Source organism: Eulemur rufifrons, chromosome 2, assembly GCF_041146395.1.
Source record: "Eulemur rufifrons isolate Redbay chromosome 2, OSU_ERuf_1, whole genome shotgun sequence".
Taxonomy (NCBI): domain Eukaryota; kingdom Metazoa; phylum Chordata; class Mammalia; order Primates; family Lemuridae; genus Eulemur; species Eulemur rufifrons.
The window spans coordinates 19590439-19610505 of record NC_090984.1 but is presented as its reverse complement, the minus strand read 5'-3'; the positions used below and the strand labels follow the sequence as shown (position 1 = coordinate 19610505).

General features: G+C 37.9%; 1 protein-coding gene across 1 annotated transcript in view; it reads right to left on the bottom strand.

Annotated features, from left to right (window-relative positions):
- The window catches only part of IREB2 (iron responsive element binding protein 2), a 43554-nt gene extending 23739 nt beyond the window's left edge, over nucleotides 1-19815 (bottom strand). The window contains exons 1-5 of the mRNA XM_069481509.1: nucleotides 19715-19815; nucleotides 18172-18261; nucleotides 4399-4564; nucleotides 1892-2029; nucleotides 778-996 (exon numbers count right to left, since the gene is read on the bottom strand). Of these exons, the coding sequence (XP_069337610.1) occupies nucleotides 778-996; nucleotides 1892-2029; nucleotides 4399-4564; nucleotides 18172-18261; nucleotides 19715-19733 (632 nt within the window). The 5' untranslated portion in view covers nucleotides 19734-19815. The remainder of the gene's footprint in view (nucleotides 1-777; nucleotides 997-1891; nucleotides 2030-4398; nucleotides 4565-18171; nucleotides 18262-19714) is intronic.
- Nucleotides 19816-20067: the final 252 nt, after the last annotated feature.

Here is a 20067-nt window from a genome sequence, read left to right as displayed (position 1 = left end):
CTCAGCTACTCTAAATCTTAAATGTGTTAAATTTTTTAAACCTAAAGTATAAGTCATTTTTTACTAAATTAAAAAAATTGACAGTCTGTTAACAATGGGATAAACAACATAACTCACTTAAAAATAAGACTGGAAACTTCAGAGTATATAAAAATTCAAGACACAGAACTCTTTTTCTTATTTTGAAATATTACCTATTAGAAAATCTAGCCAAATCCTAAGAATAAAATTCTTTTCTAGGTATGTTTACTATTAATACTTTCCATGGTACCATATAGGAAATCACTCATTTGAAAGGGCTTATTAGATTTGATAATAATTATATTCTTAACATAGCACTCTTAAATACAATAGGAAAAAATAAGAAACCCCCCGGTAGGAAAAAAATACTAAAAATACACACAGGGAAGTCACAAAAGAAATATGAATGACTAGTGAGCATATAAATGGTACAAATGCACTAAAATATTCACAATTTAAAATGAGACTCCATTGTTCTGCCTGCATTAGTCATAAAAATGAAATGTATTTACAGATAAATCACAAGAAAGGTTTGCTTCCTAAAGAACAGAAACAGAGAATAGTATTTAGAGATTACCACGTTAATTAAATTTGCTTCTTTCAGTAAAATAGGAAGTACATATAAAAATGCAACCCAGATTTTAAGGTTGCATGAAGGTAATGTAACACGAATTGAGTGGGAAGGAGAATAAATGTGATTTCCTTAACTGCAAAATAACACGGCACTAATAAATATTAACAAAAACAATTTCATACTCAGGCACTGGTTGCAAATGAAAAGGACACAGGATGGGTGTATTCTCAATCTGTGAAGAAAATGTTCCTGAGTTTCGACCTAGTTCTCCAGAATCACACGATCCTCGGCAGGTAGTCTGCCCTCTGCAGGGAAGCTTCTTAGGCTGCACTTTAAGTGGAGAGAGCTTTCCTGCTTTCTGCAGGTCACCACCTCCAGGATTTGGCGCATTCTGTATTGCACTATCATTCCAAAAAGGAAAGAAAATAAAGCCGTTTAAAGTGACAGAAAAATTGTGTACTATTAATAGCAATGCTATCTGGAAGTAATTAAATGATGTTCAGAGGCTAATATATCACTTTATTCAGGTTTCAAAAACAAATTTTAGATTTAAAAAAAAAAAAAACAGAAACAGGTAATTAACATTTACAGAGATGAAGACATAATTCTCAGTGTCCAATAAGATCATTTTCATGTACAGTATACCAATTTAAATAACTTTTAGCAAGTACCAAAATAGATTTTTTTTCCCCTACCTAACAACTTAAAAGAAGCTCAGAGCTACAGTTTAATCTAGAGGGCAAAATCTCTCATGGGTTGTAATAAATTTCAGTCTTTCCACTACTTCAGGGAATGCAAAAGCAAGCTGGTGTAAGATAACAGAAATATGTCTTCTCTAGGATGATCTTGGTCTAAAGGGCCCTATAAATTCTAAGAAACTTATTTCAGTGGAAGGAAAACAGAGCTTTAGTGAGCTCAGTGTTTTCAATCACCAATTAATTAAAGACATTGATGGCTTACATCATTCTCTCTGAAAGGTAAATAGGTTAAAAAATGAAAAAGAAATGAAGACTGAATTCAGATGTTCACTCCAAAAAGCAGACTCTAGGCTTATATATTTTTATAAAAAATGGCAGTAGAAATACACAAATGTGAAAATAACTTTAAACTCAGACTGCACATAAAAAAATATTACCAATCCATAAACTTTTCACCAGGCTTTCTTTTTATACACTAGTCAATACTAAATATAGTACACTTTACTCTGGCATTATCTTTACTCCTTTTCCTTTATACACCTCCAATGGGTTGGTTACCAGTTAACTTGCATGGCTACAAATATCTGTATTGAAGTACCATTTACTGAAGTCAATTTGTAAAGAATGGTCAACTGTAAGATCTGTCGGACAGGCAGGATGGACTTTCTTAGGATCACCTCCAAGAATTTTCACTGCCTCTCTCATAGCAGCAAAATCCACCATTGCCGGTATTCCACTAAGAAATAAAGAATGAAGATCATATTATAGTTCTAGTTATTTTTATATATGCTTAATAAAAGATTAACATGTACTTTTATTCATTTTATATTTAAAAAGTATCCCTTTTTTAGTTTACATTCATTCATTTTTAATAACATACTTACATTATTTAAAATTAGATGCATCCTGGTTTAATGAGAATTAACATTAAATATTGTGACAACTGGAGTGCTCAGGGGCTGATGTGCCAAAAGTCAAATAAGAGATGAGGCATAAAGTGAACTTTATGGGAATTGTCTGTGGAATTCTTTCTTTTGTCTTGTATTTCTTGATGCCCCTCTTCCCTTCTCCCTAGCTCCAGCCCCTTTCCCCCAGTGCCTTCTTGCTACCCCAAAGCTATCCCCAGTAGCTTTCGACATTTTACGTTCATCCACCCACATATCCAGCCAACTACATAATAAGCATTTACCAAATGCCTTCAATGTGCTAGACACCAATGGTATAAGGCCAAATAAGACATAGTTCTGGTTCTCAAGGAATTTGCAGGGAAGATAAAGTTTGCAGAATGGTATCATAAGTACTAGTAGCAGCAGCATATAGAGAGTATACAGAGCAGTGGTGAACAAACCAGACTTGGGTGGGTGGGTAAAGTGGATGTTCTAGCCAACTCCTATACTTCCTTCCAAATCCAGCTCAAGTTAACTCTTCCAATAAATAAACCCTGGACACCCAGATCAGACAAAGTCTTTCAGGCTATGGTAAAGGCTCTGGATTTTATTCTGAGTGTAACAGATGCCAACTGGCACATGGAGGAATGATATGACTTGATTAAACATTTTTAACCAAGTCACTCCAAATCCTGTATGAAGAAGAGACCATTGATCCTAAATGCGAAAGTAAGGATAAGCAACTATTTGCAGTTATGGTCCAGGTAAAAGACAATGGCGCTAGAACCAGGATGACTGTGGTAGAGATGGTAAACTGACAAAACTTGCTGACAGACTGGTTATAGGATATTTAAAGAAAAAGAAAAATCAAGGTTAACTCCTAGATTTGGGGCCTAAACAAATGGGAAACTATGGTGTCATTTACTATGATAAAGACAAATCAGAAAGAAACAGGTGAGGTGACATGGCCCAGGCTGTGGAATGGGGAAAGGAATTTGGTTCCCCGACACAGATTCTAGCTGGATAACCTTGGGCAAGTCATGCATCTTTCTGTGCCTCTAGTCCTTTTTCTAGAAATGAGGATAGTATGGAATTTATTTGGATGGGTGACTGATCATGTGATTAGTACCCTGCATGTTCTATTATTAAAGAAGAATGACACATTAGTTAAGAGCACAACTTTGGTGCCAGACTGCCTGGATTGAGTTCTGGCTTTACCATTCCCAGCTTTGTGACCTTGGACAAACTATATGACCTCTCTCTGCACCTACAGTTTCAGTAAGAAGTCTACCAGTGAAAAACAATATGTAAACAAATAATAACCAAGACTCCTAGAGCACATATGTTTCAGGCACTGTTAAAAGGGCATTATGGGTCGGGTGCGGTGACTCACGCCTACAATCCTAGCACTCTGGGAGGCTGAGGCGGGAGGATTGCTTGAGCTTGGGAGTTCGAGACCAGCCTGAGCAAGAGTGAGACTCTGTCTCTACTATAAATAGAAAGAAATTAGGCAAACAACTAAAAATAGAAGAAATTAGCTGGGCACAGTGGCGTGTGCCTGTAGTCCCAGCTACTCGGGAGGCTGAGGCAGGAGGATTGCTTAAGCCCAGGAGTTTGAAGTTGCTGTGAGCTAGGCTGATGCCACGACACTCTAGCCTGGGCAACAGAGCGAGATTCTGTCTCAAAAAAAAGGGGGGGGGAGGGGTGTATTACAAGCGTGGATGCATTCTAGCCTCATGATGGTAAGGCTAGCACCATTTTATAAATGAGAAACCAAGGCACAAGGAAGTTAAGTAATATGCCTAGACTCATGCAACTAGTAAGTTAGAGCCAGGGCACACTGTAAATCTACAATACATGTTGGCTGTTATTATGAATTACAATAACAATCTTTCCCCTCTACCCTCTCTCCCAAAAAAGAAATAGGTGAGGTGAGGCTGACAATCAAGAAATCAAATTTTGGACATATTAAGTTTGAGAAACTTATCGGCTATGCAGAGATCATAAGCAGGCAGTTAAGCAAAAGCAGTTTTTGAATAAACAGTCTAAGATACAGGTACCTAATTTTTAAAGAATTGCTTCAGTGTAGAAGGGGCAATTTTTAAAATTTTATAAACTAACCTTCAAAATTAAAAACAGAGCCATCTATCAGCGAGTATAAATTTTAAAAAGGAAACACTGTGAAAATTCATTCATGAAAAATAAACCTATTACTCACGTAAAATCTTGAAGAAGAACACGGGCAGGGAAAAAGGGCACTTCAACATTGCTTTGTTTGGTTTTCCAGTCTAAAATGTTCATAACATCTTCCTTTTTCATTAAAAAGTCATCACAATTTCGTACAGCAGCTTCCAACAGGACCCGTATTGAGTAAGGCAGAACGTCTGATTTAAGAGAAAATATTACTATTAATAAAGGACAATAGTAAAAAGTTAAAGACAAATATGCCTTGTTTTCTCAATTTAAAAAATTCACTTTTCAGTCTAATAAACATGGAGTATAAAACCATTCATGTTAACACCAGGGTTTTTGTAACATTAACTTTCCTATATATGAGCCCAAGGCCCTGAAAAAGCAGAGATAAAAGCCTTCACACACAGCTGCATTAATTTGGGAATATCAGACTATAACCATGACAAATAAATACTTGACACAGTCAGGAAATTCACAGAAAAATTGAAAAGCACAGAATATTCTAATTAAATACAATAATGAAGATATCCTTTTGTACAGCAAAAAATGGCTAAACTGTATAAAAGCTTGTAATAAATTTAAAAGATGTCCATCAAGAATGGTTAAAGTTCAAAAGTAAATTGGAACGTTTAGGTGAGTGAAATTCATTTCATGAAAACTTTCATTCACTCTTGATTACTAGTTTAAGGATACAATAGAGAAAGTGAGTCCAGTATTTTTAAATTTTCAATCATATTAAATTCTCACACCAGATTTTGCCACACAAGTGTTTCCTTAGGATTTAAGGGGAAAACTAAATTAGCATGGGGTTGGTTGAATAAATTGTGGTAATCTACACAATGGATTACAATGCAGCTGCTTAAAGGAATGAAGAGTTCTACATGCTGATAAGGAGTGATCTCTAGAATACATCATTAAGAGAAAAAGCAGGCCAAACAGTATACTATCTTTCCTGTAAGAAAGAGGGTTAAAAAAATATATATACACATACACACACAATGTAACTATTGCTTTAAAATTATATATTAAAGATAATTTTAAAATATATATTAAATACATAATTTAAAAATATATAACCATATGTAATTTTATAAAAAGAAACAATGAAAGGATAAATGGAAAAACTTAGGCTATATCTCATATATTTTGACTGTACCTCCTTAGTGAGATATGTATTAAGGACAAAAAGAACCACAAAGAAAGCAAACTGCATTCAGTCATTAGTACTGTTATTCTGAAATTGTGATATGTGTGAGAAGAAGAAAGCAACTAAGGAGTTTTGTTACTATGGTTGGGAACCAAGGTTTTCAACAGTAATGATACATACGTATAAAATTGGAATACTTAATGAGGGCTAATGTAAGATTCTTTAAGTATTTTTTGTTATTTCATAGGAGTGGTTGCATTTTGAGAACGTTGCATTTGGAATTGTTGAAGTTGAAGTCTTGGAAAATATGCTAACTGTTCACTGGGTGGGGTGGAGGAGGAAACATGCGGAGAGAAGGGTTCTGTGCCCGTGAGTTACATTAGTTCAGACTGTCTAACCATTGTTCTACATGTGCGTTTTAGTTAATACTGCTGTGTATTAAAGGATAAGCAAGTCAAAATGCCCAAAGTATGCTAAAAGTAAAGGTAGCAAAATAATCTGTTTATAAATGTCCTTTTGCTAGTTTTTAGGAAAGACTATTTTCTGGGAATGACCTCTGTTAATTCACCTCTTGGAGCTAGATGTGGTCTTGTACTTAGTTATTGGAATGGAAGAGGGAGAAGAGGAAGGGTGAAGGGAAGGGCTCTTTGCTAGTATCTCCTTATCTAGAAGATGGTTTTACATTATAACCATAGGTCTGTATGTGCATTTTTGGCAAAGTATCTTTGTTTATTGTGGACAAAGTTCATTCCTTATTTTGTAACATCTAAGCTTTATAGACATCCTGAGGTAACAATATATGTCCTGAGCTAGTGAATTAGCCAATTTGTGAATAGCTTTTTAGTATACTTGATAGAAAAGGTACATGTAGGACATGAAACTGTTAAACCACCTCTGAGCAGTGTGTATCAGGACTTGTTCATTAGGTTGGCAGCAGATAGGCAGAGGAAGGATAGAGGGAAAGATGTATGTAGATGTGTTCATATTTACATTTTGATGATAGCCACTGATGTATGTGCATTTCTTTTGGCTCTACTATTGGAATACATTAAGTCATTCAATGGAAACATAACTTGCTAATATTTTAGAAGTATAGATCAGATAAATTCTCTAAGAAACATACTTAGTGTACTGTTACTTTATGTCTCATTTTAAATTGAGCATTAAGGGAATGCGGTATTTTAAACGTAACTTTGCCAATACTTTTATCTTGAAGTCTGTTGCCGTTTTTGTCTTCTATGAAATTTTGTCCCCAAGAAAGGCAGGATCACATTTTTCTCTAACAGACTGAGTTGGTGTAGTATATTCTTGGTTACCAAAATACTCATGCAGCTTTGGGATTTTGAAATGGTAAATATTCATGATGTATGAAAGTATAATACATACTGTATGATCTCTATTACATAAAATTGGATGTTGTGTATATAAACACACACAGGACTTGGAAGGACACATCAAACTGCTTATGATAGTGGATGATTTTGTTCTTTGCTTTCTGTGTTTTTCAGTTTCCTATAGTGCACATATTAACTTTTAAAAAATAAGTTATTTTAAAAACCTGAAAAAAAAATCAGAGTAGCTAAATTAAAAAAAAAAAATCCTTACATTTCAATTGGAAACATGGGCATGAACTCATGGTTTATTTTTCTTTTTCTAAAAAATATGTATTTCCTAGCTCTTTCTACTGAAAATGCCTAGAATTGTGACATCCCAATAGTAATGAACCCCTAAGCAACTCAGTTTGCTGTTTCTAAATACTATTTCTCATTAAAACAAACAACTCCCCTCCCTCCCAAAAAAACCAGTTTCTTAGAGAAATGGCCAATTCTGTCTGGAGAAGGATATGTATAAAATAAGCCTGCAACATCTTGTGCTAGAAACGAAAGAAGTTATCAAAGACTAATGGGGGCACTAATGGATCAATTAGAACATCAAAATGAATAATGACTATAATTTACTGAAATATATCAAAAATATAAATAGCCCTTTGTTCATAATGACTCTTAAAAAAAGCCCCTTTATCGATCACCAATGGAAGTTACTAGGGCACCAACTCATTACTCTGAAAACTGACAAATAAAGGGGGGGAGGGGAACCTCAATCATTAACATTGTCTTTCCTGACTTCAAGTAGCCAAATAGTTAAGAGAAAGTTCTTTGTTACAGAAGAATTATAGCGAAAAAATGATATGATTTGAAAAATCATCAACGTATAACATCTAATGAAATAATGGATCCAGACAATGATCATAAATGAATGCTAAAATCATTAGGTTATATGTGGATGGGGAACTTATAAGGGATAGATCAAGCTGATAACACTTATGCCTGCTTAGCATCACCAAAAGTGAGACATTGAAGATACCACCTGCCTCCTGATGAAACAAGAAATACATGCACCAACCAGGAAGTGTTCTTGCAAAAATAAATAAATACATAAATAAACCTGAATCAAATCAAACTTCTAGCTCTAACTTCTAGTTAACAGGAAATATGAAGGACAGTGGAACAGTAAAATGAAACCACAAAGAAGCAATCAGCCAAATCCAGAATACGGTACGTTCTACAAGGATAAAGAACCTGGTTTCTTCAACATAAAAATGGCATGGAAAAAGGGGAGAGGAGGACTACTACAAATTAAGAGAGACTTGAGAGACATAACCAAATGTTGTGTGTTGATTCTATTTGGTTACTGCCTGAACAAACCAAATGTAAAAATATATTTTCGAGACCACTAAAGAATATGGACTCAATTTTAGATTATATTAAGGAATTACTTAATTTTGTTGGGTATAATAGCACTAAGATTTTTTTTTTTTGAGACAGAGTCTCACTGTGTTGCCCTGGCTAGAGTGCAGTGGTGTCATCGTAGCTCATTGCAACCTCACACTCCTGGGCTTAAGCGATCCTCCTGTCTCAGCCTCCTGAGTAGCTGGGACTACAGGTGTGCACCACCATGCCCAACTAGTTTTTCTATTTTCAGTAGAGACAGGGTCTTGCTCTTTCTCAAGCTAGTCTCAAACTCCTGACCTCAAGCGATCTTTCAGCCTCGGCCTCCCAGAGTGCTAGGATCATAGGCGTGAGCCTGGCTGGCACTGTTATGTTTTAAAAGTCCTTTTATATATCAGATATACATATTGAAGAATACTTATAGGTTAAAAAAAATGGTGGAATATTTGAAACAAAAGACTAGCAAAACGTTGACAACTGGCCAATAATACATAAAGGATTATTATACATTCTCTCCCTACTTTTTTTTTTTTCCATTAAGGAAAAATTTTTGACTTTTTTAGTATGTTCCAGCTCTAGGAGAATAAATCAGACATGGTATCTGCTCTTATGAAGGGGGACGCTACTGGGAGATTCAGACCATAGACAAGTAATCAAAATAAATATTTAGAAACAATAGCATGTGCTATGATGGAAGTGAGTAGGGTTCAGTATAGAAGATAACTCCCCATAGATGGGGCGAGCAGTGAAGTCTCCTCTGAGAAAGTGTGATGGCTTTTTTTTTTTTAAGACTTTATTTTTTTTTAGAGCAGTTATAGGTTCACAGTGTAACTGAGAAGGTAGAGATTTCCCACATACTCCCTGCACCTACAAATGCACAGCCTCCCCCATTATCAACATTCCCCACCAGAATGGTATGTTTATTACAACTGATGAACTTACATCACAGTGACCCAAAGCCCACAATTTATGTTAGGGCTCATTTTTAGTATACCTACCTACTTTCATGTTTGAAAATATTCACACATGTAAATTAAAGAAAACGTCAATATAGCTGTAAGTAAAAAGAAAAAATAGCTGAGCACAGTGGCTCACCCCTGTAATCCCAGCATTCTGGGAGGTGGGAAGATTGCCGGAGGCCAGGAGTTCGAGACCAGCCTGGGCAACATAGGAAAACCCTGGCTCTACAAAAAATAAAAAAATTAGCCAAGTGTGGTGGCACTTGCCTGTAGTCCTAGCTATTCAGGAGGCTGACGCAAGAGAATTGCTTGAGGCCAGGAGTTCGAGGCTGCAGTGAGCTATGATTGTGCCACTGAACTCCAGCCTGGGTGAGAGAGTAAGATTCTGTCTCAGGAAAAAAAAAAAAAAAAAAGGCGGTGGGGTGGGGTGGTATGAAGAACTACAGAATCAGAAACACTAGATTCAAATACCTGTATTTGCTATTTACTACAGGTGTGATCTTAGGAAACTGACTAAGTTGATACGTTTTCTCATTTTAAATAGGAATGCCAGCTACTGAGATGTGAATACTATCTTTCTTACCCCATCCATCCAGCACATGTAAAACTCTCAAACAAATTATGACAAATAGAAGGTACTTAACAAATATTAGTCTTCATCCTACCTCAATCAGAAACATAATAAAGCCCCCCACACCAAGGGGAATTTTCAGGGAAAATTTTTTTTGTAGAACACTTGGAGATGAGGAAGAGGAAGATATTATTACAGAAGTTAATTCACAAGATTAACCTTCTTATTTGGTTAATTACTCTGGAAAAACAATCTCAGGAATATGTTTTATGTAAAGTATCCTCATAAAAACCATTTTATTAGATTTCTGGTTAAACATGGTAAACAACAGCAATTATTTCTATTCTCTCCTGAAACCCGGTAAGATAACAGTAAAGAAATATAAAGGCTATAAGCCCACTAGAGAAAAAAAAAAGGTGGTGAGGCAAAGCCAACAAATTTTGGAAAACAGAAAGTACATAGATGACTGGTAATGGACTAAGTAGAACAGAGGAGAGAAAGCTGAAACTTAAATGTCTACATGGAGAGGGAAGGTAACCAGAAACAATGATTAAGAATCAGGATAGCCTGGCATTTCTTAAGAGGAGTGTTAGAAGCTAGAAGACAATGGAACAATGCCTTCAAAATTCCAAATGAAGGCCAGGTGCAGCAGCTTACAACTATAATCCTAGCACTTTGGGAGGCCAAGATGAGAGGATCGCTTGAGCCCAGGAGTTCGAGGTTGCAGTGAGCTATGATTACGCCACTGCACTCTAGCCTGGGCCAAAGTGTAAGACCTTGTCTCAAAAAAAAAAAAAAAAAAAAAATCCAAATGAAAATAATTTCCAGCCTAGAAATTTGACAGGCAAGCTATCAATTAATCATGCAAGGTCTCAAAAATTTATTTCCCAGACACCCTTTCTTAGGAAGCTACTGGAGGATATACTCTATAAAACAAGTGAGTAAACAAAACATAGAAAACCATGGAATCTAGGAAAGTCTCCAACATAGGAGAGAGAACAAAGTGACTATTCTAGGACAATGGCTGTGTAAGCCACAATGTAGTCAGTCCCAAATGGAGAAGGAAAGAAATTGATAGATTACCTGATTATAGCAGGAGGAATTTAGTTCTTTTGGAGAGTCTGGAAATGAATTATTGATAAGGACATAGAAAACTAAGCAAACAAAAAAAGATAATCCATTAATTCCAGGAAAAATACAAAAATTATATGAAAAATGAGATGCAACCACCATCTACTACATGGATTGGCTGAGAATATTTACAGTGATAATAATATAAACACCAAATACTGAGTTAATCAAAAATTATGATGGGCCATAATAATTCTGCTCAGGGCCTTTTAAGAGGTTACAGCCAAGTGTTAACTGGCTTACTAAAGTCTAAAACTGAAAAACCAAGAAAGAGTAGTATAAGCATGGCTATTTAATAATATGAAGGAAATTACTAGAAGAAACAGTCAAGGAAATTGAGATAGTATTTTCTGGGGAGTAGAAATTGGGATATTATTTTGGTTGTAATTTTGGTGGGGGTTTTTAACTCTAGCATTTGAAAATCAAAAAGCAACTGTCAAATAAGAATACTATGAGAAAAAATTAATCACAAATAGTAACTGGACATTTTGTCATTAAGAAGCACTATCACAAATTTGTCTGAATTCATAATAATGAATAGAGGCTTACTGCAAAGAAAGATGTAAATAAACCATCCCCTCTCAAAACAAAAACAAAATTTATTTCTTATTTCTCCTGGTGGCAGCCAATCTCCAAGATGATATCAATAATCCTTGCCTTGTGGTATTCATGCTCTCATATAATCTCTCTGCACCAAATCAGTTCTGCTTGTGTGATCAACAGAGTAGCAGAGATGACAGTGAGTGACTTTCAAGGCTGGGCTATGAAAGTATTTTGGCTTCAGCCTTCCTTTCTCAGATTACTTTCTCTGAGAGAAGCAGCAGCCTGTTATGAGACAATCAAGAGGCTCTGAGGCGAGGCCCACGGGGAGAACTAAGGCTCTCCATCATCAGGGAACACCATCCTGCCAGCCTGTGAGTGAGCCCTTAGAAGCAGATCCTCCCACCTTAGTCAGGCCCTTCAGAGGACTGCAGCCCCATCCAACACTTGGCTATAACCTCGTAAAAGGCCCTGACCCAGAATAATTCCACTAAGCCCTTCTCAAATTCCGGACCTACAGAAACTCTGAGAGATAATAAATGTCTGCTGCTGCTCTTTAAGCCCCAAAGCTTTTGGTTAATTTGTTACGCAGTAATAAATAACTAACATGATTTTCTTTCTCAACTTTTCCAATAACATCTGCAGTTATTTATTTAGGACCTACTAAGGGGCAGGTATTGGGTGAGTTATATACATTATCTCATTTAATCCTTAAAGTAAACCTATAGGTAGATATTCCAGTAGAGCTACAACAGTAGAGAACAAACTAGCAGATGTTGAGAAATGGACACATGCTCTGGTTTGCTTTTTGACAACATTAATTTTATAGCCCCACTTTGGAAAAGATACAAAGTTCAGGAAGGCCCTTAATCTCTTTCTTCCTCTCTATTCTCCCAGCCCCACCTCCACATACACTCTAATGCTCCAACCACACCATCTTAAAAGTTTTCTAAACTTCCAAACCTTTCTGATCCCCACTCTCACCACATCAACTTACTTTCTCCCTTACCCATCAGCACCTGCCCGTCCATGCTTTCTCTGCTTATGCAGTTAGGTACTAGATGGTTCAATCTCTCATCTCCCCAAACCCCACACTTATTTGCCTCTGTTCTTTTATCCCATCTGCCCAAGAAAACACCAATTCTGTTTTTTGTTTTTTTCAATTGATCCATCCATCACTTTCCTGCTCAAGAACTGTTTCCTTTTTTAAAAATAACTCTATTGAGGTATGTTTCACATATCTTGTAATTCATCCAAGTGTACAATTTAGGGATTTTTAAGTAAACTTACCAAGTTGTGCAATCAGCAGCATAAAACAGTTTTAGAACATTTTCATCACCCCAAAAGATCTCTCATACCCATTTACTGTTAATCTCCATCCCCAGGAAACCACTAATCTATTCTTTACCTTTCTTAGATATTCCATATAAATGAAATCATACAATAAGGTCTCTTGTGTCTGGCTTTTTTCACTGAGCATGCTTTGAAGGTTCATCTGTGTTGTATAGTATGTTTCTATAGTTAATTTTGTTTTACTGCTGAACAGTATTCCATTGTATACCAAATTTTGTCTATCCATTCACTCACTGCAGGACATTTACGTTGTTTTCAATTTTCAGCTATTATGAACAATGGTACTAAGGTCATTTGTTTGCAAATCTTAGCGTGAATAAACGTTTTCATTTCTCTTAGGTAGATACCTAAGAATGAAACTGCAGGGCCGTATGGTACATTTATATTCAACTTTTTAAGAAACTGTCAAACTATTTCTCAAAGTGGCTACACCATTTTACATTCCCACCAGCAATGTATGCAGGTCTCCATTTCTCCAAATCCTCCCCAACATTTGTTATTGTCTGTCTTTTATATGATACCCATTCTAGTAAGTATGAAATGGTAGATAATCATTGTGGTTTTAATGGTGGAGGTATATAAAGGGGGAGAAGGGGGAGGAACCTAAAGCATCAACCCAGGGAAACTAGTGCCAATATAAATATATACTTATAACCTCAGTTGGGTCCTCACTATTCACCCAGAAATCCTACTTTGTTTCTCTGATCTGCTTATTTTCCCATACTCCACAATAATTCCTATCTTTACCTCTTCTCTTTAAAATTTAATCTCTATTTACCTACTACAGGACCTAGCCCCATTTCCTACTTCAGCTTCCTCCAACTATACTCACAAATCTTGCTATGTCTGGATTCACCCTTTCTCCAGTTAAGTAAGCTGTGGAACTCCTCCTACTAAATGCCAACTTCTCTATAGGAGTTCTACATCCCACTTCCACTGACCATTTTAGGATCCATGAGTCATCAATTATGTCCTCTTCCCTTTTTTTGCAATCGACAATTCAACTGGATTGTTTCCATGAACTTAAATGTTCCCATGAACATTTAAACAGTCTCCAGACCCAGTTTAACAACAAAAGCTTCCAAATACTGCTTTCTTCAAATTCTCAACCAAGTTTTTTGAAAGAATTATCTGTATTCCTAATGTCCACTTTTCTACCTTCCATTCACTCCTCAGCCCACACCAATCTGAATTCTATCCTTAAAACACGAACAACGCAGGTCTAGCTAGAGTCCCAGTATCTTTTCAGAAATATTCAACAGAGCCAATAATTTCCTCCTCCTTGGAATACTCCAGTTTTCTTTCTAACATGTTGTTGGAGGACAATTTTCCATGTCTCCCATCCCATATTTCTAAATGACGTGTGAATAGAGGCAACGACTACCATTATTCCAGACTATTTTTCAAAGATGTCTAGACAGTGAATAGCCTTGGAAGATAAGGTGGTGTCTCCCTCTGGGGCAAAAGGCAGGCATGCTTATTACCCATTATAAAAGATTTGGGTTTTCTAAGCCACAGTTCCTTCTCTGTAACACAATCGCTGTGTGTGCAGGTGTTACTTGGCCCTCTTCAACATCACCCTATAGAAACCGGAGTTGGGAAACCAACACAAAGGCTGATACTATAACGCTTTGCTGTGGGTAATAAACTGCCCATTGTCTCTAATCCAGGAGTCACATACCTTCTGCCAATATCCATGAAACTATGTCAAGCTAACTTGTTATAATAACTTGCAAAGAGAATAAAATTTTGGATTCTTTATAGTTCTTAACACTTTCTGGTAGCCCTGTTTTGTTTTCCTTGCTAACCTCTACTCCTTTACCTCATCTTTAAATGTAGGAATTCCTCACAGTTCATATCTGGGCTCACTTTTTTTCTTACTCTACTGTTTCCCCTAAGGGGTTTAATTGCTCCTATGGCTTCAATTATGACTATCTTTATACCAATAATCCCAAAATATTAATATTTTTTTGCAGTCCAGATCTGTATTCTGAGCTCCAAAACCATATGCCTAATTAATTGCCTCCTGAACATCTCTACTTGAAATCTGTCATGTTCTCAAATTCACTGTATCTAAACTGATCTCGGTGATTTTCCCTCTGCACGGCCCTTATCATCACCTCCTCTTCTGTTCCCTAGCACAGTTAATAGCACCACCATCTGTCCTGACGCTTATGCCAAAACATCTAGGCATCTTCCTTGACACCACTCTCCCACATCTTTCTAATTTGTCTTCTGTCACCACCACCACTAAATCTAGTCCAAACCACGATTACATCATCTGTCACCTACGTTCGCCAGGTGGTCTTTCCAACGCCATACCTGCCCCACACCAGTGGTTTTCAAAATGTGGTCCCAGGACATCTAGGGGATGCTGCAAACCCCTTGATCTAGTGGGGTCAACTGAGATACTATTTGCTTTTTTGAACATTTTGACTTTGCACTGATAGTTCAAAAGCAATGGTGAGTAAACTGCTGATGCTTTAGCAGGACTCAAGGCCAAGACACTAAATTGTACTTGTATCCCTGGATCCCAAAATCCAAAATCCAAAATGCTCTAATGAGCATTTCCTCTGAGCATCCCATCAGTGTTCAAGAAGTTTCAGATTTTGAATTTTCAGGTTAGGGATATTCAACTTGTACTACTCATACTCTGGTTTTTTTTTTTGTTTGTTTGTTTGTTTGAAGAGATGAAGGTCTTGCTATGTTGCCCAGGCTGGACTCAAACTCCTAGGTTCAAGCAATCCTCCCGCCTCAACTTCCTCAGTAGCTGGGACTACAGGCACATGCCACCAAGCCCAGTTCTTCATATTGTTTGTTATCACACAAAATATCAGTTTCACTTAAGACTGTCTTTGATGAAGCAGAAAAACTGGTAATTTTATTAAATCTCAACTGCTGAGGTCAAGTCTGTTTAATATTCTGCGTGACAATAATGAAATGCATGTACACAGCATTTCTGCTCAGTATCAAAGTACAATGGTTGCTTACGGAAAAACACTTGCATGATTGCTCAAGTTGCAAGCTAAAATAGCCACTTTTTCAAAAAACACTGTTTTAACTTGAAAAAAAAAACAATTGACAAACTATGGTTATTCAAATGCAGTAGGTTATTTGGCAGAAAGTTTCTCAAAAACAAATGAAGTGAGAGCTTGTCTGCTCATTACATTCAGTGGTCTTTGAGAAATAAAGGTTCACTGAGTTATGCTCACCTTCCAAATGTGGACACGTTACATATATTTTAAAAGTATATATAAAAATACATATACATTTGTTAATATCATCAGAGCCCTCTCAACATGGAAACCAGAGCTCTTACGTGGCTGCAAGGTCTGAAGGCCTCCTACCTGGACTGAGACACTCCCACACAGAAGGCCCACTGCCCTGCCAGTGCCTAGATTCCATCTGCAAGGCACTTAGAGGGTCACACACGAGCTGCCATTCCTTCAGCAAGCCTCCACATGGTCCATGAGCTCTGAAGGGCTCTTGCCCCTACCAGCACGTATTCTCCCAATGCATGCCCACAGCACGGGTTACCGATTGCCTGATCCCTTGCTTGCACTCCAGACCAGCTCCAATCTGGCCAAAACTAGCAGCTTCTCTGCTATATTGTGGGTCGAACCACACCTTCTCCAATGAGTTCTGAACCCCTTCCAAGTTTGTCCTTCCTTGGGTACTCCGGCTTAGCTGTACGGTATCATGTACAGTTTCCTTACATCTTATATAACTTTTGTCATAGTTTATAATTATTTATATTAAACTTTCTCTGTTTAACCTCTTATGTGGTTTCTATCTCCTGACCGAACCCAGACTGCTATAACATAAAGCACTGTGCTTGACACATTTTCCATGTATGTCATCGTTACTAAATTACATGCTTTCTTTAGCACAAAGATGCTATCTTAGCCATCATTCATTTGCCAGAAACACATAAATATTAATAAATGTTAGCTAAATGAATTAAACAGTATTGTCGAGAGATTCATGCAACAAGTAGAAAAATGGACTGGATTACTTCTTCCCCTTTTAATCAGCAAATTCTAGAATTCTATGAATTCAGAAAGCTAATCCTTTAAGGAAAGGTAATCAAAGAGACATGGGAACCAGGACGCTGGTAACTTAAACTGGTAAAGTATAATCATTTGTGTTATCATACTTCTGAAAGGAGCTGATAATAACAGATATCCTTTTGATCAATTACTTGGTGGAATATCCAACAGGTGGGTCAGGCTCTGTAAAAAGATGCTGAGGTCTGCTATTTTAAATGGGAGACAGCTGATGAAAGACATACCCAGGTTCCCAAGACTGCAGACTCTAATATTCAAGGCTAAATTGCTGCTACTAAGATTGGGTAATACAGTCTACTTCTCAGTACAGGGGTCACAAACTGAAGCCAAAAATTTGGATTTTCATGTGAAAAAAACCTCTGTTTTTTAAATGTTGGCAATTAAAATTTTAAATGTTAAAACTCGGCAGAAAAAAAACAAAACATGTCTTCAGAGCAGGTAAAGGATAATGCTCTTATTTGGGCAAACTGTTTATTTTTATATGGCAACCTAATTCTAAGATGGGGATTTTCTAAGCTATCCCAAAATATCTAAATCTCAAGGCACATGGCAGTCTAGAATATTTAAATTCATCAAAATCTGAGAAAAATTACAAGAACAATCCTCTTTATGACTGTAATAGGTCTGGCATTTGACTTATCTTTCATATCGTTTTCACGAAAAATTCACAAAGAATAATCAGTCTTCCAAACAGGTCTTTCCTTCATTGGGCTGGTTGAGAAAGTCACTCAACTGTCAGTAAAGTCAAGACTTCCATCCAATGACATCAGCCAAGTTCACTCTTCTAATACCACAGTGAAAGGTTTGACCCTGGTCAGGCAGGTGCAAATGTCTGCCAGGTGCTTTGAACCAGTAAAGGTGATTTAAATACAAAATGTAGGTGTGCAGTTCAGGGCAAACCATGCTCAGTACCAGAGAACAACTCAAATCAGTGGACCTGTTGCTGATTCTTATTCAAAGGATGGCATAAAGAATAAATGAGGGCACTGTTCACTTGAAAAAATAAAACATACATTTAATTGGTGTAAATGTCATCAGTCAGATTTTTCTAAAAATTGCATTAGTAGTTTTTTTGGGGAAAAAAATCATTGCCTAATTTAGATTTTTAAATGAGAAGTTAAAGTATGGGCTTACATCTTCCTCAAAAGTTATCCCAAACATTTTTAAAATGGCAGAGATGTGTGTAGGTGTACCTGTTACACCTACATGAAAATAAATTTAAATTTCTTCAGCTCAGCTTGACAAATGCATTTTAATTATTAGAAACTCAACAAACCCAAGAAAATGTAAAGCAACATTACCATACTTGGTGCCTCCAAGTTTAGATACATTGAAGAACTTCTTATGTGAACTGTCATTTAATGTTTCAATAAGGTACTCAAAGGCGTATCCTGAAAAAAAATTATACTGTCATTATACTGTTTAAACACAGCTACAAAGTATCTTATCCAAAGTGAAAACACTGGAAACTAGCTTTGTCCAGCAGAATTTTCTACAATGGCAGAAATGTCCCATGTTTGTGCTGTCCAGTAAGGTATTAGCCACATGTGGCTACTAAGCACTCAAAATGTGGCTACAGCAACTGGGGAAATAAATTTTTAATTTTATTTAATTAATTTAAAGTCATACGCAGCTAGTATTCACCATACTGGTAGGCTAGCTCTAATTTGTCAAGTAAAAACTAGTAAGATAATTTACTCCCGAAATGTGTTAAGAATACCTGGAAAGGAACAGTAAGAATGATTAAAAGTATAGGGATGTTTTGGAAAGACACTGTTCTGAAAATTGCATAAGTACAGAACAATTTGAGAACTCCAGTTACGTTAGAGGGACTGATTAAAAAACAATAATAAAGGACTGATTTTTACAGAGCATTCAACGACATAGACAAAATCAAAGCAAAACCAACCCCAAAACTTCTCAAGACCTTAATAGATCTTAAGACTGAAGATAAAAGTGAACAAAATATTTAGGTAAATTAGCACATTCTCCCCTAAAAAAGGCATATCCTTCTGGTTTTGCAGGAATTAAAGCTGAACTACAAAGTCAAAGACTCAGTCAGGGGTCTCATCTGAATGTGCCCCAGGCTCCTAACGTTCTGGGAAGTGGCGGGGAGGCAGCCTTGAGGCTGAAAAGATCTTTTGTGCAGACTCATTGCGGTGGGTGGGCAGGACACTCAAAATTGTTGGGGTCTTCGTCCAAAATGAGAAGAGATAAGCACAGCCTACTTTCAGAATGAAAAGTGTTCCTAGCCCTCTCTCTTTCTCTCTTTTTTTTCTTTTTGCAGAGAGAGGTGGGCTGGGAGGAGACTCAGAGGTGCGAGGTGCAATAAATAGTCGGGGAACTGGCTGATCAACGTACAACCTTGACTGCTCCTCATTCGGCTTCCAGAGGCTAAGAGGCACGGAGGGGCTCGAGGCTAGATAGTGGAATAAACAACTAGCTGCGTGAAACCCAAGCAAGGAGACGCTAGCCCCCACCCGCATCTCTCACAAATCGGGGGCGGTGTGGGGAAGATGGTGGGCCTCTCTCTGCCCCTAGTGTTACTGACAGGGGCCAGGAAGCCGCTGGCAGCAAGCAGCGGCAACCGGGGTGAGATAGGTGCGGGTCAAGGCTAGCAGCGAAACGGACGGCCCTGCTGGGGTCGCTCTGGGAGGCGGGGTGCGGAGGCCCGGCTTCCAAGGCCTGGGCGCAGAGAATGCGGCCCAGCAGGCAGGCCCCGAGGGGAGCCCTGAGGACCCCTGGCGCCCGTCGGGCGACTCTAGGAGAGAGAGGAAAGGAACACGGCGCCCAAACAGCGCGCGTTTCCAGCTGCCAGACCCAAGCCGGCGGCCCGAAACTGACCTGCACTTGGGGCGTCCATCGCCGGAGACCATATTATCCCTGCGGGGAGGGGGCCAGCGGGGGAAGGAGGGGAGGCCTAGCGGGGAGGAGGGGTAGGAAGACAGGCGGACTGGCAAGAGAGGAAGGAAGGAAGCAGTCTCGCGCAAACACCGCGAGAGCCGCGGAGCAGGCCCCGTATCTACGCTCGCGAGATTTTAGCCTAATTCCCGCGAGATCTTCGGACATGAAAACAAAGAAAGAAGGGGCGGAGCTAGTCTAAAGAGGATTCCGGCGCAGTCGCCGCTGTTCTCGCGAGCAGAGGCAGAGCGACGGGGAGGGTGTGACGTTGGCGTCACTAGCGTGGCCTCGTAGTG